The 26,143-nt window shown below is 41.9% G+C and overlaps 1 protein-coding gene across 1 annotated transcript in view; it reads left to right on the forward strand.

Moving 5' to 3' along the window:
• The first annotated feature begins 19,286 nt into the window (after positions 1-19,286).
• The window catches only part of myo15aa (myosin XVAa), a 51,221-nt gene continuing 44,364 nt past the window's right edge, over positions 19,287-26,143 (forward strand). The window contains 11 exon segments of the mRNA XM_030736033.1: positions 19,287-19,369; positions 19,762-19,825; positions 20,129-20,238; positions 20,483-20,557; positions 22,122-22,212; positions 22,369-22,374; positions 22,639-22,742; positions 22,847-22,910; positions 22,998-23,111; positions 23,258-23,419; positions 23,717-23,830. Coding sequence (XP_030591893.1) covers positions 19,287-19,369; positions 19,762-19,825; positions 20,129-20,238; positions 20,483-20,557; positions 22,122-22,212; positions 22,369-22,374; positions 22,639-22,742; positions 22,847-22,910; positions 22,998-23,111; positions 23,258-23,419; positions 23,717-23,830 — 987 coding nt within the window.

Genomic DNA, 26,143 nt, shown 5'->3' on the forward strand with positions numbered 1-26,143 from the left:
GAACTCCCCCTCCCATACTGCCTCCATCCCTGCAGTCCAGTGTTTGTGTAGCTGTATCCAATGCTCCAAAGCAAGCTGACCATTTTTCTTTCAGATAGTGTGTACTCCCAGCCAATGGACCCCATTCACTCGCACACACACAAGCATAATGGCACCATTAAATATTCACAAGCATCTCTTTAGTCTAGGAGAGGAGGATTGAGTGGATGCCTTATACAAGGAAGAGAGAGAGGGAGAGGCTGTGAGTTGACACAGTTGTACTTAAAGATGCCTTAAAGATGTTTCGTCAGCGTGCGTCATGGATCGAGAGATCCTGCTTTGGAATCACCTGAAGAGGAGAGGAGAGATGGTGGGATAATATCGTGGTGCAGAAGAAGAAACAAAGGTACTGCTGGCTGGGTGTGTGTTGAATGGTGCAGGTTTGACACTTGATGCTGCTTGGCTCCATATGGCATGGCTAAGCGCGAGTAGTGTGAGGTGCCAGTGTACATGAACTAGAGTTGTCTCTTTGTGCACTAGTTGTTTAAAGCCATGAGCTGAATTTGTGAGAGTAAATGTAGCCTGTGTGAGTTTAAGACAGCAGGAAAGAGTAGTTTTTATTTTGTGGATATAAATATAATTTTCACAGCTTGAGCTAATCATAAAAACTTGACTGGGTCGGAGACTGAGCCCTCAACTTAAGAACAACCAATGCATCTATGATTCTTAAGTGTTGCTGCTTGTTGTAAATCAACTGAAACAGAAGTGTGTCTTACTTTTGAGATGAAAAACACAGATAACGTGTGATTACATGTTATCATGAACAGCTAATGCTGTTCTCATGAGTTTGGCCTGCTGAGGCAGTGTGACTGTGCTGCTTTCACACAAAAGCCTGCATGTGTCATTGTGGCCAAAGACTTTACTCACAGCTTACTTATCCCAGTCTTAATAAACAGATTCACCAAAGCCTCCTCAGGCATCTTGTGTTGATGAATTGTGTATTTTTATTCTAATTAGCGTGTAAGTACACAATAATTTTTTTTCTATGGTTTACATTTTTGAACATTTCAGTTTAGTATATTTATTCATACTTTCACTCTTTGCTTTAGCTTTAGATAACTATAATAACTTTGACTATATTACCTATAAAATCAAGCTAAAATGCCATTAAAAATAATCTCCTAACTTTCCTCCATTGTCTTACATTTTTAAAAATTTGATATTTAATTCTAACCTCCTAAATGAAATAGGCTATGCTCATTTATACAGTTGATGGGTGTTCATTTACTATTTTTAAAGATGGGTACAGTTAGGTCTGTAAGTGATGCATATTTTTGTAATGTTGCCTCTGTACACCAACACAGTGAATTTTAAATCAAACAAGATGGGATTGAAGTGCAGACTTTCAACTTTAATTGAAGGGTTTAGCAAAACTATTGCATTAACTGTTTAGGAATTGTTTGTGGGGTTTTCTGCATTCAGCTTTATATCTGTAAAGCTGCTCTGTTGGGTTGAGACCAGGTGACTGACTTGAGAAGCTCTTGGGTTGCTTTTGCAGTTTGCTTTGGGTCATCATTCATGTGCACTGTTGAAGTGCTGTCTAATCAGTTTGCTGAATTTGTCTGAATGTGAGCAGACAGTATAGCCCTGCACATTTCAGTTCATCCTGCTGCTTCTATTAGCAATCACATTATCAATAAACACCAGTGACTCGGTACCACTGGCAGCCATACCATAACACTACCTCCATCATGATTACATGAGCACTGACCAACAGCGCTCATCATGCAGCAGAGCCAAGGGAGTGGTCCTACTCACTGCGGAACTAGCCATGGAAATAATTCTGTCATCATGCACTTTAGTTGTCTTCTGTGGTCTTTTAGGGTTTTTGGTGTTGCCAAGCTGGTCAGTTCATTCAGTATGAACCAGCTTGTTAGTTTGGCCACTCCTAAATCTTCTGCTATCTCTCTCTTTCTCAGCCTAATCATGGCCTCCTTCATTTGCACCAACATCTCTCTGGGTCTCATTAAGTGTTCCAGTAAAAGGCTACCAAATGCATGCTCATGACTTGGCATAAACTCCAAATCATTTATCTGTCCACAAAACCGTATGTTAGTCAATTGTCCAAATTCTTTTGTTGAACCTTTAAAAATGTTATTGCAAAATACATTGACACACACACACATATGTATGTGTATATATATATATATATATATATATATATATATATATATATATATATATATATATATATATATATATATATATAAAGAGAGAGAGAGATGTATAAATATATACACACGCACACTATTCTGATGACTATTTTTATTGGATTAAAATCTAAAATGGCTGATAATCAATATGACGGTCACAAACAGTTTATGGTCATTTGCAAGCGGTCTGAGAAGCTGGATTACATTGTCTCTTCTGCCCTCTTGTGCTTCATTCTGCTCACTACATGAGTTTTCTTACTTGACTTCAGAGAATCCAGTTATCACAGTATTTACTTATAGTGTAAAACTAACCAACAGAGGGTTACTTACTTCTAGTTTTAAAAAATCTGAAATATCTAAGTTGCAGTTATTGTAAAATGAATCAAGAACTTATTTATTTATTTGACAATACTGGTGCACCTCCAAAGATTGGAACATTGTAATTTAGCTAATTTGGCCGAAGGATTGATGAGATGCCATAGCAAGAGAAACATTGTCCTGTCCATTTTTCCACACTTTACAAGAATCTCAGAATTAAATCAAGCTTCCACACAGTGATCACTCATTGGGTGTTCATCCAAACTGAGCTCAAGGTTACATTTGTCTTATGGGCCCTTTTACGTTTTCACAGCATAACCTTAATGCACACTACACAAGGTCTCCTGAAAAACATTCAGTTCAAACCATTTAATAAAGGTGTTAACCTAAGATTCCCAATGTTGATACATTTTGCACAAAATGATAAAGAAAGAATGTATTCTGTTAGATGATGATGATCAAGATCTTGCTGGTCATGGAGCTGGATGAGCTACTACATCATTGGCATTAAGATTTTATAACCCAATTCAGAAAGCTAAACTTCCATATTCTATATTCATTCCATGTAGGTTGAAATATTTCAGACCTTTTTCATTATAATTTTTATGATTATGGCTTACAGCTCATGAAAATCAGAATTTCAGTACCTTAGAATACTTCAGCTCAGGTTTGAGAAAATTACTGTTCAAACAATATAAACATTGTGTATCTCTGTGTGGTTTGGTACATGCAACCACAATTATGGGTAGGACTGCTGATTTGACAGTAGCCCAGATGATGATGATCAACATCCTAAACAAAGAGGGTGATCCACAGAAGGTCAGTGGTGAAAAGGCTGGCTGTTTGCAGAGAATATTAATGGAAAGTTGACTGGAAGGGAAAGTGTGGTAGGAAAATGTGCACAAGCCAACAAGGATGACCGCAGCCTTGAGAGGATTGTCAAGAAAATTTGATCCAAGACCTTCGCAAAGAGTGGACTGATGCTGATGTCAGTGCATGTCATCCTCTAGTGTTGGTGGTAAATGCTGCACTGTGTTTTATCAAGTCCAAGGTCAGCGCAGCCATCCGGCAGGAGATTTTTGAGCACTTCCTGCTTCCATCTTCAAGCTTTATGAAGATTCCACTTTCCTTCCCACCAGGCCTAGCACCTGCCCGCGGTGCCAAAACTACTACCAAATGATTTGCTGACAGGTTATTACTGTGCTTGATTGGCCAGCCAGCTCACATGATCTGAAGCCCAGAGAGACTTTGTAAGGGTCTTGTCAAGAGGAAGTTGAAAAACACTCTGCCCCAAAATACAGATGAGCTGAAGGCAGTTATCAAAGTAGCCTGCGTTTCAGTAACAGCCCAGCAGTGCCACACACGGACACCTCCACACCACACTGTACTGATGCTTCACATCATTCCACATTGATGATTCCAACTAAGTCCTGAGTATGTAAATGAAGATTGTTTTTAGAAGTTGGACATTCTGTATTTAGATCCTTTTTTTATTATTCTAATAATTTGACATACTGGATTTCTCATCTTCATGAGGTATAAGTGTAATCATCCATCCATCCATTTTCTGCTGCTTATCCAAGTCAGTGTTTTTGACCTTAGTTATAAAAACACTTTGTGTAGTTTTGTCTCTATAGACAATATGACAAACAACATATTTAACCATTCATTTATGCACTTACATTGTCAGAAAATCCTTGTTTAGTCAGCTGCTACAAGAGTAGACCTTCACACAGTTATATAATAGACTGCATGGATATCTATGGATACTAGTTTCTATAGACATGCAGGGATTTCATGAATAAATGAATACTCTGTATTGATCATGTGTACTTTTGTGTTATATGAGGTAAAGAATGACAGCCTGCTAACAGAGTGGAGCACTGAATTGGCCTTTGTGTTACTTTAATGTCTTTTAAGGCCTTTAATAAGTGTTCCAGTTGTTTTCTGTGCTTGTGTTTGTGTAAAGGATAAATTAGAATGTCGGCATCCATAAAGCAGCAGGTCCACTACAGAGAAACTAATCCAGCACTATATTCTCTCTTCACCAAATTCCCATTCAAGACCAACTTCTGTTTCCCTGAAAGCAAGATTGCATCAGTAACAGGTAAACACACTTAGTAATTTTACATGAAACTGATGCTGATTAAAGCAAATACATAATCAGCCAATCACATGGCAGCAGCTCAGTGTATTTGGGAATGTAGATATTGTCATGGTGAAGAGAGGACTCAAGATGCAGACTGTTAGTGACACTTCCAAGGACTTTATTTACAGTGCATACGTTAAGACTGAGATTTGTCAGCAACGGGTGGAGGGCAGGACTCCCCCGGGATGCTCCACCATAAAACAGAATGTCTCTCCAAAACCGATCTTTGGCCACACTCCTCTTCTGCTCGCTCACGCTCTGGCTTGCACTCCAGCTTTCCAGTCTCTGGGGAAAAAAAAAGGAGACAGAGGATCAATAAACGTTTCAGTGGGAAGAAACTTCTACTCACAAGAGAGCTGTTTGTCAACTGACTAGAGGTAAGTAACAATCCAACATCAAGTGTAGGGCTTCCTCCACTTAAATAGGCAGGATGATGATCAAATCCCCAGCAGCTGTGGAACCGGTTGGGTGACAGGCAACTGTGGATGGGAGGAGGTCTGCCTCTAAAAAACAAGGATTGGTTAATAGAAAAGACCAGAGTAACAGGCCCAGAGAGAGCAAAGCCAGTGGGATTCATGACAGATATGGTCAAGATGACCTGCTAAACTTTAAACCAAGCTTCAAAATGTGGAAGAAAGGTGATTTAAGTGACTTTGAACAATGCATGGTTGTTGGTGGCAGACGTGCTGGTCAGAGTGTTTCAGAAACTGCTGAGCTGCTGAGATTTTCCTGCACAACCATCTCTAGGGTTCATAGAGAATGGTATAAAAAAGAGAAAACATCCAGTGAGCAGTGCTTCTGTGGGAGAAAAGGACTTGTTTGTCAGAGGACAATGACCAGGCTCCTTCAAGCTGATAGGAAGGCAACAGCAACTCAAATGACCACTCATTAATTCCAAGGTGTGCAGAAGAGCATCTCTGAAAACATCTCCAGCAACTGTGTGATGCTATCATGTCAACATGGACCAAAACCTCTGAGGAATCTGACAATCCACTCTGCCCTGCCTTCCATTTGGTTTGTTTGTGTAGAAGGTCTCCTGCAAGCACTGGAGGGCTGGTGCGACTCATTTTCAATCAGTGTCACCAACAACACCTGGACCCAGTGTGTGTCAGTGCTCTGTATAAGTACTCTCAGATCATTTGATGGGTGGCTCTCCTTCCTGAGACACTTTCTTGGATTTTGGTTTGGTTTCTTGCGCTTGACAACATTGCCTATACTATTTCTTCACTCATGTGCTCACTGGTACTACTGATTGTACTGTCTACACATGTCATGGTTAATTTAAGTTCTGTTCCTTTAATTTAAAATAAACACTTTTTTAATTGTCATTTGTGTGTGCATCTCCCTTTTTTGTCATGGCTGTGCGGCCCGGTTGGTGACAGCCACGAAGAATTAAGGCTGTTTTGAAGGCAAAAGTGGGTCCAACCCAGTACTATTATCTAATAACCTTCTTTGCATCATAGTCTTTGTGTGCGTGCCTATTACTAGTATACAATTTTAATAACTTGTCAGCTCATTTTATGAGCTTTCTAAGTTCCTTCTTCACTGAATTTTAATTTTCATTTACCCTCATCTATTTGATAAGTGCAAACATGAATGATTAAGCCGTGACGCTGGTTAGACAAACTAAAATCTGTTAGTGCCTCAATAAAGGAAGAAGAAGGAGATGATGTCTGATGCACTGCAATGTTGATATTTTCCTATAAAAACAGTTAATAGAGTTTCTGCTCTTCTCACTGGTTTTATTACTTTAACAGATATTGCCTGATATAAAAGATATTGTCTTGCAGTGCATCAAGCACTGTGAGGTTTGTGAAGCTTTATTGTGATGCCACTGTTATCATAGGCAGCATATCATACTGTATTACAATATTGTATTGTATTATATTGAAACTGCAGCGCATATCAAGTATCCTTTACTGTGAACATTTTACATGTAGAATAAACCATTTTTAGGTGTAATGCAAGACTTGCAGTTGCTTGCATGCTAATCCTGCCATTAATGCACAATGGATCTGCCTGGTTGTTTGCTTAAGCACTTATTGGGGCAGGAAGCAGAGTAATGCTGCACGTAGACATATGTAAGTGCTGCGTGTTTACTAAGAAACCTAATCACAGTACTAATGATGCATGGTTTAACAAACAAAAAAGAGAGTATCATGTCTGAATCACCACTGTTTTCTCTCTGCTCACTGTTGTTCCTCTGTTCTGTAGATGTACAGGTGATTAATGAAGCATCAGAAGTTAGGTTTAAAATTGAAAGCCCATTGTGTGTGCTGATGGTCTGTTTCATTTAGGGGAACTGCGGTGAATTTTGTGTCTGTGTGTACGCGTGGTCACTATATAAACATCAGCAGAAAGTCCACACGCAGAGCTTTGTCCTTTCACACAGGAGCCAATGAGTTTAATGGTTTTATTCCAGACGGCGAGTGGTTGGGTTCATAAATTGATGGATTTTCGTGGCAAGCAGGTGATCTGAATATCAGTCACAGTCCCTCAGATTAACAGACAAGGTAAGCTACTTAAAAGCCTTGCACTTCATTGCATGACATGCTTTGTTATTAATTAGTTGTAGCCGCAGTATTCCAACTAATGTAATAAATATTACAACTTTGTGGAAAACTTGATAAATACTGAGGAATCTAGTTGTTCTTGAAAAATACTTTATTCTTTCCAGTTATAGTTTTAAAGTCAAAATTGCAGCACAGACACAGTGTTGATATTTTTGTATACTTGAGGAATTATACTTGGGTTGTGCTGTTTTTACAAGCTTGTATTGGTTTCACATTGAGACTTTGTGTAAGTGTCTGTAGCAGAAAGAGGTTTTGAGTTCCTTGACAAGTGTTTAACTGTCTTTCTGTGTCTCCATGGACAAAGTTCATCAAAGCAACAGTGTTTCAATCATGCAAAGTGTCGTGGTCGCTGGGTATTGAACCCAGGGTTTTGAGTTTCAGGGATTTTTAGCTTCTTGATGATCTTTGGATTATGCTTCTGTATTCTATATTGTGGGTGTTTATGTTTATTTCCCTACATCTGATACACATTTCTCTTGGTATTATTTCATGCCTTTAGTTCTGAGCTTCTGTTCCAAAGATCTTTAGGTTCATTCTGTGTTTTGTGGGTTCATGACTTCCTTTACCTTTATTTCCTTGCCTGCTTTAGGTTTGTTAATCTCCTTTTGTGTTCCCATTCTGTTCCTGCAGTCTTGCCTCCATGTTTGTCTTCTGTCCTTCTGTGAGGTTTGTTTGAATCTTGGTCTCACTGTCAGATATTTCTTGTTTTATTTTGATGGTCTGTTGTCACTCGTGCTTTTTATTTAGTTCTGCTTTCCTTGTCTCATCATCTGTGATTAGTCTCAGCTGTCTTCCCACCTGTTTCCTCTCCTCTTGTTATCTGGTGTGTAATTATTGGCTCAGTCTCCCCTTGTTGCGTGATCCCTCGTGGTTGTGTGTTTCTTTGGTCTGCTTTTGCCTGGAGAATCCTAGTTTTGGGATTGTTTGTTCTGTTTCAGCCTCTCTGTGCATTGTTGCATGCTGTGAGAGTGCTCAGTATTAAAGCTGCTTTTTTGAGTTATTGTTAGTCTCCCAAGTCCTGCATTTGTGGCCACATCCTGCCTGCCGCACGGCTGTTCTTAACACAAAGCACAGTCATGAAAGTTTACAGGTGTGTTTTATCTCAAGGGCAATGAGTACGTGGTGTTAAAAGTAGGGAAATCAAGGGCACCTCTCATTTGAATGAGCTGATGGGTCATTGCAAGTATTGCTATATGGAATATTTTTGAAGATGTGTGAGGTTGGGGAGCTCATAGGTGTTTTGTTTGGTCTGATGACATAATAGTCTATAGCTATTTTCCTTTGTCATTCATAATCTCTTACAGCGCACTCATCCTCAATCATTTAGAGATAAAGGGATAAGTGTATTCCAGAAACTACAATCAACTAACAAGTGCAACAAGAACAAAATCTGATTTCACATGAAAGCAGAATAAGTCTTCATAGCCTGTATCAGTCTTTGACATGCAAAAGTTAATTTTTTGTATGCAAAGATAGTTTGTCCACAGCTTTGAGTTGTCAATAGTATTTCATAAACAAAAAAAATCGACACAGCTGTGATGTTTTTTCATCCTTTTAGAGAAGTTGTCTACCATATGAATCGGATAGTGGAATGTCTAATTTTGGATGTGTTTGTGTAAAGTCTGAACTTCCAAATATTTTATTATCCATTTATTTTTTTTAACACTTACTCTGTTTAGGACCACACGGGGCCTGGAGCCCAGAACAGCTGTCATAGAGCGAGAGGCAGGGTACATACACTCTGGACAGATTGCCAGTTTCTTCCAGGACCCAAGCAGAAAGACCAACGTTCACACTCACATTCACACCTATTAGCACAACTTAGAACAACCAGTTATCCTAATACACATTTTATCATTTAAATTTGAAACTGGCCACTAAGTGCTTACATTTAAATTCAGCAAAAACAAATACATTAAGGTCAAAGTGTGTGTCTTCTCTTTAGTGGGTCTGTTTAAGCTGTCAAAGCAACCAAGAAATGATGTTTGATCCTGTGAGACAGGTCTTCAGTGAGTTAGCAGCTGCTGGCATTTCCTCCATTGTCAAGTCTGACAGCGCAGGTTAAGACCTGAATGGAGCTTAAAGGCTTACAGGAAACCTGAATCCAGCCTCCTCCTCCTCCTGTCTGAAAGACACTCACCCTCTTCCTCTTCTGTCAGTCATTTCCCCCCTTATGTTTTACACCCATGATTCATAAGCAAATATTCCTAATGGCAGAGTGATGTCAGTATGCAGTATTGTTACAGTTTAACCCTATAGTTTATACAATACAGTGCATGTTGTTGCTGCATAGCTTTGTATATGGCAGTGTTTGTCTGTTCAAATCCTAATACACCACTTTGGTCTGTTTACATTTGGCTTATGACCAAAACTCATGACCTCATCTGTACAAATTTTAGCATGCTAACTTTAGATTATTAACAAGGTTACTGTGAACATGTTCTGATGTGCAGCAAGGTTCTGGGTTCATGTCTCTTGGTCTCTGGGCCTGTCAGAGTGGATGTTCTCCCTGTGCCTGTGTGGGCTTTCTCCAGCTACTCTGGGCAGTGATCCTAAATTGGCATTTAAGTGCATAGAATAAGGTTCTGTATGAATATGATTGAAAAGGTGAAATCTAGCATGTAGTGTAAAGACAGGTGGTCCCTAAATGCCAGCCATTTCATTGCATTTATAGGTAGAGCTGTAAGTATTTAGCATTTGACATGTTATAGCAGGAAAAGTGCGAACAGACCTTTAAAACGTGACGTTTCGTTGTTTTGGCCTGAAATGTCACGTTTTAAAGGTCTGTTCCGATTAAAATCTTTTCCAGGAGTGCTCTGGTGTGCGGATTTCTTTCTTTTTCACTGGTATAAAGTTTATGGCATGTATTTGCACAGTTTGTGATGCATTCTGTCTCGTGCATGAGTGTAAATAAATTGCCCCTGAAACACTGGTGTGTGTGGCAATGCTTTTAATTTCCAAATTAAAACATGTACAGTAGCTGTCAATCTCTTGTCTCTGGATGATTCAGACCCTGCATTCAATGATCATGCAATCTTCATTATGAGACATAACCTGCCTGTGTGTGTGTGTGCGTGCGTGTGTGTGTGTGCGTGCATGTGTGTGTGTGTGCCCTCAGTCACTGAATGAGCTTGCTGGCTGTGCTCTGCTCAGGCGATCTCCTTTATTAGTTTTGTGTCAGTGAGTGCGTCCGCTGAAAGCCTGTTGTCAGTGGTTGGCATGCAGATGAAGAGACTTTCGCCCGTCATCTATATCACTCACTCTATATCTGTATCACTCTCTCGGGCATCTCTCTATCTCTTGCCATTCTCATTTTTTCCCTCGCTCTTGCAGCTTTTGTGTTCCTATAAACTATTCTCCACAGTCTTTTACTTCCTTTCTCACCTCTCCTTCTTTTCACTTCTTCTCAGTAACAGTTATCTATGTTAGACAGCTTACACCACACATGTAAACTGCAGTTTATTTGGAGTAATCTGCAGTTTATGCACTTTTTTGGATTGTGTCTCTTACTTTCCTTCTCTCTCTCTCTCTCTCTCTCTCTCTCCTGCTCTCGCTCTCCCTCTCTCTTGCTCGCTCTCTCTCTCTCTCTCTGCTTTCTCCACCTCATTCACCTCTGTCATTTGTGCTCTATTCATTGCAAGTTCACTCAGTCAGCAGGCCACATCAGCCAGACAGCAGATGCATATCACACATATCAAATAGATCATTTTGTGTGTCTCATTACCTCTCTGGTGACCAACGGTGTTCACAAGGAAGGAACTTTTGAACTTTCTTCTGTGCCTGTTCTCTGTCCTGTCTTCACCCTCTTATCTCCACCTGCAGTTAGATGATACCAACAGCTGCTGTTGTTGTTATTGCTGTGCAGGCTGCCGACAGTTTAGAGTTTTGTTATGGTCACTGCCTTCAAGGAAATGTGATACAGATTTCTGCTTAGATGTACTCAAGACCATTAGTCACTCCAATTCAGCGGCTAGAAAAGTTGGAGGTCAATCTGTTAACTGTAATTGACACTGATGACCACAATCCTTGTTTTGTTTTTCATGTAGATGAATGACTGTAAATGCCAGTATTAAAGCAGTTATCAGAAAATTCTGAAGTTACCTGTTGCTGTTACCTTCCATCTGTTGTGTGACGTCTGGCTGTTAACCCCTGACTGTAGCCTGTATGTATAATGCATTGGTTGGGCAGTGGGCCTGGGCGGGGTTGACCCTTTGTGATATATTTAGAGCAGCCCGTGCTGAATGTTTTATCCATGCTGCGTAGGAAGAACACAGGGCAGTCATTAAACATTCATATCTACCACTGAGATGACCTCCTGGAATATCAGCCCATCATCAATGAATTAACATCAGACCATCCTCAATGAATTCACAGCGAAGACTTCTATAATGCCATCACACCCTTTGCACACCCCATCTACTGACAGGCCACAGATGCATGTATGTGTTTGTGTTTTTAACCAGTCTAAATATGACAACCAGCCACAGTGATGAGGAGAAAAATAATGAAATATTTTTTGGCTGTTATTTGGTTTGCCTCATAGTAGCCATTACTGCTATCTAGAAAAATGCATAGTGGTCAATTTAGGATCATGCAACAGAAAGAGTATTTAGAGGATCTGAGCAGTATCAGTAGGAACAAATGATTTTCTTTTCTCAAATTGTACCTAAATCCTTACTTTTTTTGATGAAACTTTATTTTTAGTTGACAATTTAAAGCCCTGAATGGTATTTTCTTGCATAAAATATATTGTAGATATGCACTGTAGCTACATAAACTGTTGGATGCTTGTGTGAGCATAATAGCAGGCATCACTCTCAGCTGTGGTCCATGTTGCTACTTGCATATGTGTGTGTGTGTGTGTGTGTGTGTGTGTGTGTGTGTGTGTGTGTGTGTGTGTGTGTTTAGGCTTTGCTTCTCAGACACAGTTTAGCAACAGCTCAGCCGGCTTGCATTATTCATACAGAAGTGAGGCAGCAGATAGTGTTACCCCAACCCAGTATAGCTGGTACATTATGGTACCCTTTGCAGCTGTAACTGGGGATACTTATTCTGATGCACATACACATACAGACATATAATATATATGCTCCTCACATATGAGGCTCTGAAGAGGCCTCATGCTGAGACAAACTGGACTATAGAAGTTTCAGTAACCAGAGAGAGGTGGAGAAGGTTGCAGGAGGTCACAAAGGCAAGCTGACGTGGATGTGGGTGGATACAACAACCGAACACACATGCACACTCATTCTGAGACAAAGAAGAGGACATCCCTGAACACGGAGACTCATTCTGACGCACTTGCATCGACTCTCCTTGTTGGGGGGAGCATCGTGCTAAAGTTGGTGGGCCAGCCAAGATGAGGATTCACCGCTGGACTCACAGGATGAACTAACAATGGGAGACACACAAAGGACTACACAGAGTCTGTCAGTGGAATAGCAGGGTCTTTTATTCGTCGTGTGAGCCTGGGAAGTTACTTCTAAACCCATAGAGACCATCAAGACCAGGAGCATACTTTGCCATGGTGGATACTAATTTTTTAAGGTCTGTAGTGAAAAACTCAGTAAGTGGGTAAAACTTGGAGATAACAAGCAAGATTATTTTTTTCACATGTAACATTTGAAAATCAGTAACCATCTGCCGTTGTTTTTTAATATAACACTCTTAGAAAGGGTGTTCTTTCTCTTTTTACACTTAGATAACGGGCCTTTTGCTGAGGATTGAAGACGTAACGCGAGTGAGCACTGATGGCTGAGATTCCGACTCCATTACTGGATCGTGTTTTGAAGGACTGTGGTTTGTGTTTATCTTGGTGTGCATTATAGAACAACTGAGCCGTAACACTTGGGACAGTGTTCTGCAGTGTGTGTTTGTAGGGCGTCACACCGATGGATCGCATGGAGGACAAAGGAGAGAAGACATGAAAACTGTTCGGGATGAAAGGATGTTCCTTCTGTTTGAACTGCTATTTTCAAGGCTACATATCAACATTGACTTTAACGCTGCCCTGTCCTGCACATTTTTGGGAACTTCCTCTTTTTGTTTAAAATGATTTGAGTTAGAATTCATCATGCCACCCAAAAAAGGTGACACAAAATCAGCTGCCAAGAAAGGCAAATCAGAGGAAACAAAGAAGGGAGGAAAGGATGATAAGAAAGGAGGCAAAGATGACAAAAAGGGGGGGAAGAAGGTGGAGGAGCCCCCAGCTAAGGGGAAGGGAAAGGATGATGGAAAGAAGGGAAAAGGAAAGAAACCTGTCAGTGAGTCAGAGGAGGGGTCGGAAGAAGAAGAAGAGGAGATGAAGACCGAGGAAAGTGGTGACAGCGAGGAAGAAGCAGTGACCAAGAAGCCAGATAAAGGGAAAGGGAAAGCAGCTCTTAAAGGTGCATCCAAAGCCATGGCTGTAAAGGGTTTTAAGCCTCCTTCTAAACAACCTCCTCCATCTGATGATGAGAGTCAGGAGGGAGAGAAGGAAAAGCCACAAATCAAAAAAGGTATGGGTGCAGTAAACCTTAAAAATATGAGTGATGTACACATTAAAGGAGCCTCTAAGGTCATGATGGGATTTGCTACAGAGGGGCAGAAGAAGAACTTGGGAGCAGCAAAAGCACAGAAGACACCCGATGTAAGATCTCACCTCAAAGGAGCTTCCAAAGCCTTAACAGGCCTTACAGGAAAGGCATCCCCTTTCAGTTTGCCCTCTAAACAACAGCAGCCAGAGAAGGCAAAACCAAAGAGAAATCTTAAAAGCACGTCCCGTCTCTTCCTACGACTCTCCAAAAAGAAGAAACCCCCTGCTGGTAGCAAGCCACTTCTAGGTGCCAGCAAGCTTTTTGCTGGTTTTGGGGCAAAGTCTGGTGACAAAAAGCCAGGCCTGTCTGGCTTCAACTTGCTTAATAAAAAAGATAATACCACAAAAGAAACCTCACCACCTAAAAAAACAATAAATCTATCCAGTTTAGGGGGTAAGGGGAACATGGCAACAGAGGCAAAGGGACTAGGTGGGAAGTTCAAAGGCATATTTGGTAAAAAGAAAACAGCAGCAGGTTTTAAGACTAAAAGCTGGATGTTGGGAAGGATAGCTGCAGCAACTAACTGGTTGACGGGGACGTTCCTGACTTCAAAGGGCCATGGTCGATTTGGCGCAAGGGCTGGAGGACGGGGGCGAAAGCGCCTGTCATTTGCTAACAGTGACACTAGAGGGAGACAGACACATTATTACAATGCAGGATATGAGTATAACGATGATGAATATGGATATGAGGATGATTACCATGATAGGTGGAGACCTAGAGGCTTTCGTGGACAACCGATGACCTATGACCCAAATGACCCATATGACCCATTTGACCCTTTTGGAGAGGAAATGGATTACTATGATGATGAGGAGTGGGAAGATGAATATGGTTACTATGATGAGGAAGGGAACTTTTATTATGATGATGATGATGAGTTTTACTATGATGATGAAGTGGATTACTATGATTACCCTTATGACTATTATGATGATGAGTATGACGATTACTATGGTGATGAAGGGATGGAGTACTACTATGGTGAAGATGGAATGCTATATGCAATAGAGCCAGAAGCAAATGGTTATTATGATAACGCCATGAATGGTTTCTATGACCCATATGACCCTTGGCCATATGAAGACTATTTTGGCCACAATGTGGGATCTACCTTTGGTGTTTCAGACTCATATGGACTGATGAATGGTGGAAATGGTTTTGTTTCAAGTCTATATAATGACCCAATGCTGGGGTATGCACAGCCTGCTCCTGTTTATAACCCCTATCAGCACCCCTTCCATATGGATTCTGGGCTGATTCCACCTGAGACAGAGCAGCTATATGGACAAGAACAGTTGTCTTATCCTCTAGCTGAGCCAGTTTTTACAGAACATTTCAGGTTTCCCAGACCCCAGGTTAGGTTATTTGGAAAAGACAAACTAGAGGTGGAAACCTTGCCACCACCTCCTCTTCATTCTCGTCCCCCCTCACCAATGGTTCCTCTTCCATCCCCAGCTCTTGCCCTCAACAATCTGGAGATAATGTCAGATATACAATATGAGGAGCCCATCCCTTCATATCATCCTGCACAACCAAATTACCCCACTGTCATGAACCAACAACATGCTTCCATTCTTGCTGGACATACCCCCTTTCCAACAGCTGTGAGCATTCAAAGGGATCACTTTCCGCTCCCTCAGCACACTCACCCTCCTTTCTCTGTTTCTTCTAGTCATCTGTTCCCATCTCCCCTGCCACCTCAGTTCTCCTCACAAGTGTATCAAGATCCCCTTACACAAGACCCACAGACATTCCAGATGGTTCAAATGACACCAGTGACACCAATGGTCCCACCAGTACAGCCGATGATACATTCACAGCTGCATTCACCTGTTGCCTCACCTAGGCCAGTGCGCCGAATGAGTCCTCTTCCATCCCCACAACTATCACTGAGGCCAGGATCAACTAGGGCAATGGTGCCTCCTTCATCTCGCTTCTCGCCACATCACATGGACTTCCAAACAGGCACCCAGGCAGACTTTCACCTCTCCCCTCACTCACGTAGGCGAGTGCTCAGTCAGCGAGCCCCAATGCCAGCCCAAAGTCCGACTTCCCCAGTCAATAAGCGGAGACCACCCAGCCCACCTTTGTCTCCACCACGTCATAGGAGAGGTATGTCAATAAGAACTCAGCCATCGATGACACGAGAGAGGGCAGCAATTCGGTTGCGTCAAGGTCCTTCACCTGTCCGACCCCAATCCCCAATTTCTAGTCCCCCAGCTTCTCCCCGGGGCTCATTCAGGAAGAGAGCAAGCCCACCACCTTCCCCAAGACTTTCTTTCAGACAGCAACCACCACCAGATGCAGTCCATTTGCCATCTACCAGACCACACTTGTTCAGAGGAAGACCACAGACATTTAAGATGAGACATTCCCCCTCTCCACCCACGCAAAGACGGAGCCCGACTCAACCTGAAAGAGCCCTGTCACCTCCCCAATCCTTCCGCCCCACCTCTCCTCATCGTCCTCCTTCTCCGTCACCATCACGTGTCACCAGTAGACCCCTCCCCACCCGTTCCTCTACTCGCAGACTGAGAGGTGGTGTAGGGGGTCGAAGTCATGTGCCCATGGGGGCTGTGAAACCCTCTCCAGCCAACCCCCACTTACAGCGACGCAGTCGACATGGGCCCCCTGTCACTCAGCATGTAGCTCCATTTAGGTCCTCTATCCATAGTAGCCCTGTCCCTTCTTCAGGACAGATAGAGGATATAGCTGGAACACCCATGTTAACGAGGGCAGGCTCCCGGCCTACAGGGTTAAGGGAGTCCAAGCGAATTGGTGCCCCCCAAGGAGGATTCCACAGACCTGTAGGTCGGGGGCAGCCATTAGTCCGAATGCCCAGAAACCAGACCTCTCTCCAGTCTAGGCAGTCATTCAGAGCACCTGTTCCAGGTCACTCTGTCATGCCACAGCCATCTTTGAAACAAAATGGCCCTCTTTCTTCCCAGCCATCTGTGCGTAGGCTTCAGAGTAGACCTCAATCTCCACAACCTCTGCAGCGACAATCTACTCTGCTGTCCCGTTCTGCCTCTCCCATGTACCATGTATCTCATCCACCCTCTCCCTTGCCTCACAGGGCAATGAGTCCCCATGGTTTCAGACCAGCATCTTTTCAATCTCCTGTTCCTAATACTAATGTTTCACTTGTTACTTGCCCACCATCACAGAATATTACTCAGTATGACTACTCACTGATGGAGTCAGGCCCATCTCCAATGCTTACAAATGCTTTACCAAACCCTCAGGTTGTAGGTTTAACCTTTCCTTCCTCTCCTCTCCCTTACTATCCAACAGCTCGCACTTCGCCTTTACAAAGACCCACCTCCCCACAAACACAGCATGAGATTTACTCCCAAAACCTCCCTCAACTTGCACCCTCATCACCTAATCTTGGACGCACACTCCAGAACCCCTACCTGCACAATGTCAGCAACACCACACCTTTACAGAGGAGCCCCTCACCCATGCCTGGTGGGCAGGTGGTGATATCAGCTAATGTACAGGAGAGCCAGATGGGGAGCCAGTATGCCACTGCTGGTTTATCCAATGCTTTAATGCAGAACTCCCCCCTACGGAGTGCCTCCTACTCATTTCCTCTACAACGCAATGCCAACCTCTATACACCAGTTCTCACCCCCCCCGAAGCAGCAGCCCCTCTTGTCCCATCTATACCCTCCTCCCCACAGTTGTCCTCTGCTATGCTGACCTCTCAGCTACGTAATGCTTCCTTTGCTTCACCTTTTCAGCGACACCCTTCCCCTACATCTTCCCCACAACAACAAGGTGTCAGAGGTACCTCCTCACTTCTCTCAGGTGGATTGCGAACATCACAAATTCAGGGATCCATGTTCAAGCTTCCAGGTAGCACTTTGACAATGTCCCGGGGCCCTGTAGAGACTCCAGTTACCACTGATGGTGTAGGTGGTGTTAGTGGTGGAGGCATGCTCTCTAATGCTTTGCAGAACCCAAGTCTACGTCAGGCCACCTATCGACTACCTGATGGCTCTTTTGTCACAAGAAATGAACCTGCTGAACATGTCTCAGATCTATCTCCTCTCTCTTCCCCTATGCTGTCCTCTGCTTTGCTCAATCCCAGTTTGCGACAAGCCACATATCGTTTACCTGATGGTACTCTCATTACCAGGACAGAGCCCACATCTGCACCTCCCCCTTCCTCTTCAATGCTCTCGTCTGCTCTTCTCAATGCTAATGTTCGTAAGGCCTCTTATCGATTACCGGACGGTTCATTTCAGACACGTACAGGAGAGGAGACACAGAGTGCTGAGAGCTCAGTAGCCTCTCCTGGGCTATCTAGCGCCCTCATGAATGCTAACCTGCGTAAGGCAAAGTTTCAGCTCCCAGAAGGATCATCGCTGTTTTCACGGAAGCAAGCTCAACCTTCTTCTGCTTCTTCTGGCCCTGTCCTTTCTGGTGCATTGTTAAACACCAACATCCGTGGTGCCTCTTATAGGCTTCCAAACACATCATTATTCAGACAGCCTGGATCTACTGATGCCTCTCAGCCACGCTCACTTGACCTTTCCAACGCTCTCCGCAACCAGAACCTCCGATCTGCTACTTACCGTTTGCCAGACGGAGCTCTCAGGACCCACCCTCAGCCACCCTCTGCACCCCAAACGCTTGACCTGTCTAATGCTTTATCAAAAAACCCAAACCTTCGTGGAGCAAAGTACCGTCTCCCTGAAGGTAATATCATGACACGCCTTGGTGCCCCCAGGACCCCAGAACCTCGCTCACTTAACTTATCTGGTGCCTTGCAGAACCCTCACCTTCGGGGGGCCTCCTTCCGCCTACCCTCCTCCTATGCAGTAGTATCACCCCAGGTCCAAGGATCTGGCCCTGGACAACACTGGGCACAGAACTCTGGAGTTGAAGCCCAGCAAGATGGAGATGTGTGGGGAGCAGAGAGGGTTTTACCTCACGGAACAGTACAAAACCTAAATAAGTGGTCCATGTATGGAGATGGGGAGCTGCTGGATCCCCACAGCCTGATGGGACAGGAAGACTTGGGGAATGAACAAGGGGAATGGAATCTCAGCCGGGAGGGGGAACCACAGGGGCAGTGGTTTGACAAGGTAATTTCTAAAAATAAACGGCATCACACCCTTTAGTAGCCCCAGTAGCTAAAATGATCATGCTGTCCTTGTTCTTTATGCAATGACTTAGAAAATTCCAGTGAGAAGAGTGAAAAAGATGCACAAATTAGTAGAGGTGTCTTGATGTTTTTTTTTGAAAAAGCAGAATGTTTTGCCAAATAGCCAAAAAGATCAAATTTCTGAAATGTTTTTGGTAAAATTTGAGGGTTCTGATAAGCAATCTACAATAATACAAAAGCAGAGAATCAACATTTCCTTGTGAGTGAATGTGTGCTTGTATTTATGCATAAATGCAGTGTGCCGAGCCTTATGCACTTGCATCATGTCCTCATTTCTGAATGTCTGTGTACCTGCTTTAGATGTACGCAATCAGAAGCCTGCCCACCATGGTTCAGCGGGAGCAAAGGGAGGAAAATGGTGTCCAAGATATGACACAGTTAGAGTAAGTTAAAAATAAAAATCAAGCATAGTAGAAGATTATTACTGTAGGGTCTTTACCTTACAATATGAAGTGCCTTGAGGTGACTGTTTGCTGTGATTTGGCGCTATATAAATAAAATTCAACTGAATTGAAGAAAGTGACACTTCACACAGACACTTATAATTGCAGTATAATAAAAAAAAATACTACATCAATTTAAAAATATTCAAACAGGCTGTTCAGGATTTGCATATATTTAAATCATATTTGTGGTTACCAGATCATTGAGGCTGAAACAATAGCACTACACTGTGCTCAACAATCAGCATTGCACAACATGAAACATAAAATTTAGTGGTGTTGTACTGCTTCATAACCTCCTTTAATTATGCTCTTGCTGCTTTTTTCCCCAGTGAGATGCATGAAGGAGCTATTCTGCTGAATATAAAGAAACGGTTTGAGAGAGAGCTTATTTATGTAAGTATGTAAACAATACACACATATCCACCTGTCTAAAATTAGTCTGGTCTGTTTTTTTAATTCCCACTCACAAATACTCGCAAAAAGGTAGTAATTGAATTTCCTTACTTTTTGTGCTAACTTTAGATGTTAATAATTGCTGTATGTGTGACGATGTTTGTGCAAAGTTTTGTTGAAAATGAGTCACCTGTTACGGAGGAGATAGGGGACAAACAGACATGTATACACACAAATGCTACAATCATTATAGTAAGATTTATTTCCTTGTGTCTGTTTTCGTTCATTTTTTTGTTGTTGCAGACGTACATAGGCAACATTCTGGTGTCTGTGAACCCCTATAAGATGCGCAACATCTATGGGACAGACATGGTGCTCATGTACAAGGGCCATACCTTGGGAGAGAACCCTCCGTAAGTGATATTCACTCTAAAACTCTGGGAACAGTAAGCCTTGTATTTAAAAAACAAAACAAAATATGTCAAAATGTTAAATAGGCTTCCTTCATGCTGACAAGTATTAATAAGTTTCAGCAGCAGAGGATTAAATTGTCAAAAAAGGATGGAAGAATACTTTGCTGCTTAGAGTTGGAGTTCACTGTAGTTGTCCTTTAAGAGTTTGAAGGCTTCTTGTGAAACCTTTTTTTTCTCCCTTCAGGCATTTGTTTGCCATAGCAAATGCTGCTCATTCCCAAATGATGGATGCCAAACAAAACCAGGTCATAATAATCAGGCAAGTCTCATTTTCTGTTACAGAACAAAGATGCATACAGCTAATTATACAGTACACTGCATTTTTAACATCTAAATCTTGCAATATAATCATTTCTTTTGTATTCTTTGCTGTATCATCAGTAACCTTTCAAGGTTGTTTTTAGTTTGTGTAACCTTGGTGTACACAAGCTTCTTGGTTAGAGGTTTCCATCTGCAGATGGATTCGTGTTTGTAAATTCATGAGTGTCTGTCTGTGGTTTACTAGCCAGCAAACTTAAGATGGAACCATCCCTCACACACATGAGTGGTTTGCTCCATGTCAGAACTGATCTCTTTGAGGAGAAAACACACACACACACACACACACACCCACACACACACACACACACACACACACACACACACACACACACACACACACACACACACACAATGAAGTTACATTTAACAACAGTTAAATGTAACTTCGTTCAATGGCCGCACTTGTGTGAGTACATACAGACATCCATAGATTTACACATGCAAAGGTATGTGCTTTTATGTGACCAGAGACAATAATAATATACACATGCACGCTCACACATGCACACATTCTCACAAACTTGGAACACTTTAGCCGTATTCGGAAGGAGACACCTGTAAGGAAAGCCCAGCCAGGTCTGGGCTGGAGCAGATTATGTGTCAGAGGTGTGTGTGTCTGAGTACATTTGTGTGGACTGTGTGTTTGTGAGTGTTTCAGTTACTACATGTTAAGGGGTAACTGAGGTCTGGTGTACAGTGACCAATAATGGCCCTGTTTTTAGCTAACCAGCAATTGAGCTGAAACCTTATGCTAGAATGTAGTGAAGGTGCCAATGTCCCTAAATACACACACACACACACACACACACACACACACACATGCACCCCCCTTCCCCCTTTGGACAAGCTTACATAATGGTGTAATGGTATTTAGTGCTTGGCAGTGATAGAGCACTGGACGTGTGTGTGTGTGTGTGTGTGTGTGTGTGTGTGTGTGTGTGTGTGTGTGTGTGTGTGTGTGTGTGTGTGTGTGTAAAACAGCTTCAGGTGGTTTAATGCAAAAGTGGAACCGAAGCCTTGTCTAATGCAAGATTAGTCAGGTCTCACATCACTTAAGTCAATTAAGTCAAACACTCCACAAGCGCCACCACAGAGGTAAAAAGGATCAAATAATGGTTTCTGGAAGTCTTGAGTAGCTGTGCTCAAATTCTGGGTAATCTTCACACTTAGTGATCTTTTACTTCCATCAAACTTGAGTCTGGATTTCCACTAGTTTGCCATTTTGAATATAAATTATCAAAACTGTTCAATTCTGTATCAATTCTGGGAGCTATTTTTCCTACCATTAAAGAATATAAATTTTTATTTTCACATGGCCCATTAGCTACATGGCACCTCATAATTAACTATCATTTCCTCCTTGGGCTGTATATAACAATGGAGTTTTTCTGTGCCTGGTAATTTTACAAGCCCAGTTTGCACTGGGACAATTCTTTATTCATTTCATAGTCGTGTCGATGGGTTTTATCTGTGCCCTGTGAAAATCTGTGACTGTGTTTCAGTGGGGAGAGTGGGTCTGGAAAAACTGAGTCCACCAAACTCATCCTCCGCTACCTAGCGGCAGTACTTCACAAAACGAATCTTGCACAACAGGTACGCACCCACATCCTGACATGAAAAGAGTGCTGCCATCAGAACTATTCTCTGCAAACTAAGACACTCACAAACTTTCCTGTTTTGAACGATGACTAACGCCTTTGTGTATATTTATTATTTTCCTGTATCTCCGGTGGCCTTCCTTGGGTGCAGATTGAGGTAGTTGGGAGCTGCATGCTGTGTGTTTTACATTTTACTGCTCATCTTCATGTATTGCCATAAGAACAGCAGGTTACTGTGATTTGCAGTGGTGTGTGACAGTATTCTGTAAATTTCTTTATGATTCAATTGGCCAAAATTTCACACTGAAACTTGTGTCCTGTGTGCTGCAGACCAGCCAGCTTTACACAGCTGCAGTAAAGTGACTCCTGTTGAGGCAATCTGATAAATGTTTATTTACCGTGTGTTTGACATTCCTGATAGATACTTCAGGCAGCTCCTCTTCTGGAATCTTTTGGAAATGCCAAAACTGTGCGGAATGATAATTCCAGTCGCTTTGGGAAATACACTGAGATCTTTATGGAGAAGTGAGTAAAAAAACAAAAGGAAAACGTCCTCTGTTCTGATCTCATGCCTTTTAATTCTTTTTCTGCTTTTTTTGTGTGTTTTTTCTGTTTCCTTGTTTTCCCAGTGGTATGATCAGCGGTGCCATAACCTCTCAGTATCTACTGGAAAAGTCCCGTATTGTCTTCCAGGTGAGACACGCTGACATAAAGGTCCTTATAGCTAATATATATTTTTGTATATGAAAGTGTTGGAGTAAGTGTGCGTGTCCTCTTCAGGCCAAAAATGAGAGGAACTATCACATCTTCTACGAGATGCTGGCAGGTCTTCCTTCGCAGCAGAAGCAGGCCTTTTATCTACAAGAAGCTGAAACCTACTATTACCTCAACCAGGTAGAAGATAGTGCAGTTTGATCATCATCATTATCAGTCTTTTTGGGACCTGACTGCTCCAAAAAGAGTTCTTAGGTCAGGATAGAGTTCATGTTTGGCAGTTACTTCTTCACGTCACACTGCTGTGCCTCTTTTTCTCCAAACAGGGAGGGGATTGTGGGATAAAAGGGAAGAATGATGCAGAGGACTTCCTACGTCTGCTTTCCGCCATGGAAATCCTTCACTTCACCGCAGATGACCAGTCAGCCATCTTTAGAGTTCTGTCTTCCATTCTGCACCTGGGCAACGTTTACTTTCAGAGATACGAGGTACTGTTTTCAAAGCGAATTATTGGTTTTATCATCATCATTTTTAGTTTCTCTCAGTTTTTCCTCCTATGTTATTACTTTTTTTTCTTTTGGTTAATAATATTATCTAATCAGGTAATATTATTAACCAAAAAAAAAGTCTTTATTTAAGGTTATTTAAGGTTACCTATACTAATGAATTTAAATTACAAAAAAACCCCTAAACTTTATCAGGACAATAAAAACTATGTAAGATAAGCAGAAAAATTATTTCCTCACAAGACTTTTTTTTTTCCTTTCTCTTTTCCTGCACTGCAGGCTGATGGCCAGGAGGTGGCGTCAGTGGTGAGCGCTCAGGAGATCAGAGTAGTTGCAGAGCTGCTGCAGATCTCACCAGAGGGACTACAGAAAGCCGTCACCTATAAAGTCACAGTCAGTATCAAACCGTGCTCCATCTGCATGTGCACTGATGTTCCGGCCTTTTTTTCCCATTCAGTGCTTGAAAATAAAGATCACACTGCAGTCTGTGACATTCCCGGACGTGGAGATCATTTTCTATATTGCTATTTGCAGCTGTGACCCTGTGTTGACAGGGAGGTAATGTGGCATTATGCCAGCGTTTCTGTCTTACTTGCTGCTGTGGTTACATTAAAGGCATTGTATCGCCCCGAGTGTCGCTTACGCAGGCACAAAGCAGACACGTGTGTTGATGCCACACACAGAGTGAAAGAATGAAAGACAAGAACGAGACAAACTGCTGTCACTGATCTACTCAGACGGTTCTTTTATCATCCCAACATTCTCTGGTGGGTTTTTAGGAACTCTTCTATCTAAGCAACAAGGAGTTTTAAGGTTATCAAATCCAGTGCACGGTGACATTTTTTTCACGAGGGAATTTAAGAATTCTTTCTATTTATAGTGACAAGACATTTGAAGATACTTTGTTTATTCTTACATTTGAAAGGACCTTTCAGATTAAGTACCTGCTTCTAAACAACTGACGACTGTCTGCTTCCATGTGGAGAAAAAGAAATGAAAAACAGATCAAATATGTGCAGACAACAGCCTTCAGCATTTGTGAATGAGGTGCATAATTATTTAATGACAGACTTCACCGCTGATTTAGTCTAAATCTGGGACAGATCATGGCACTGTGTGCTGCAGGAGTCTCAGCTTAGCTAAGGTTTTATTTTGAGCGATTGGGCTAAAGTTATTTTCTTTTTTCTCCCAAAGTTTTGATTTCTCAAATAAGATCCTAGCATTCGACCCAGTAACTTCTCCACCTGTCGGAAAAAGTGAGTCAAAATAACAAGAAAGCAAAAAACTAACAAAAAACCCCAAAAAACTGCCAGCATGGCTCCTGTTAAAAAAAAAACCTGATGTAAATAGATGTGATGGGGGGGGGGTCTGACTGTGAAACCGCATGTTCGTTGGCTAATGACTTGTGATTGTAGTTGTTAGCCAATGAGTGTGCAGTTTCATACCACAGATAATGTGGAATGACCAACATTTAAAAATAGACTGAGTCTTTTATCCAACAAATGAGTGGCTGAAAGCCATTTTTCACATGCACTTCTGTAGAAGTCTTTCTGCAGGGATCTGGTGGCCATCAGAGAGAGTACAGGTTTAAGACACTTCCTTGCTGGCTTCATTTTTCCAACCTGGAAGCTACTTCCATGTTTTATCCAATCTATTTTTCAGAACAGAGACAAACAGCCAGGGAGACTTGCAGAAATGTACAGAGAGGGAGAGGGCAGAAAGAAAAGCATGACGTGTGGCACGCAGCCACACGTCCTGGATGAATTGACATAGATAAAAACAGACATACAGCGTTTACAGACTGAGCTCTGCTATTTTGAAAGGCAGCGCTTCTGCCACGGAAAGCATCTTCTAGCTCCTTTTGTTTTCAGTCTGCCATAGAGATGAATGGCCACATTCAGCACATACCTCCGGGAGTGAACCTGTCAGTTATGTTTTTTATTGGAATTTCACTGTTTTCATGCTTCTGTTTTTTGCATATAACCAGCTGGGAATTCTCTTTGTCAAGGAATGCGGTTACTTTTTTTCATCAGAGTTTACAGTTTCCATCGTGGTGTCTACATTTTTATATCCCATGTGCTCTCCTTCATAAAGAAGAAATGCTTTTTGTTTCACATGAACTCTCTTGAGGTCCACTGAATTTAAATTGTATCAAGTTGTCAGATTGGTCATTTTTTTATTCTCCTCAGGAACTTATTCGAGAACAGTAAACAGTAAGGATGTAACAACTCAGAAACCGAGACAGTGCGCAGTATAAACACCAAAAATACTCCCCCTCCCCCCAAAAAATTTTTGTTATTAACCCCCTTCTAAAGGAAAACTGAAGTATGAATCAAACTGTTTTTTTGAGCAGTGTTACATTCCTAGTAAACATTAAAACCAGACAGACTTGCAGATGTCTGGCTTTACTTAGATTTGTCTCCTTTATTATCTGAAACCAGTAAAAGAGATTTCACACGCATCCAAAAATTGTAAGAGGGCTGTAATTGAAAAAAAAGAAATTAATGCATTGTACTAATTTCACAGCTTCACACAGAGTTTGATTCTGAAGTTAACGTCAGTGTTGGAGTTAAAGGACTTGCATGGGACTTACTCTGACCAATAAAAAAAAGAAAAGAAAAGAAAAGAACAAAGAGAGAGGTGCTGTGGAAAGGCTTAACTGCATCCTCCATCACATCTATTGTTCTGTTATCCTTAATTACTAGT

This window comes from Archocentrus centrarchus, chromosome 8 (genome assembly GCF_007364275.1).
Source record: "Archocentrus centrarchus isolate MPI-CPG fArcCen1 chromosome 8, fArcCen1, whole genome shotgun sequence".
In the NCBI taxonomy this organism is placed as follows: Eukaryota; Metazoa; Chordata; class Actinopteri; order Cichliformes; family Cichlidae; genus Archocentrus; species Archocentrus centrarchus.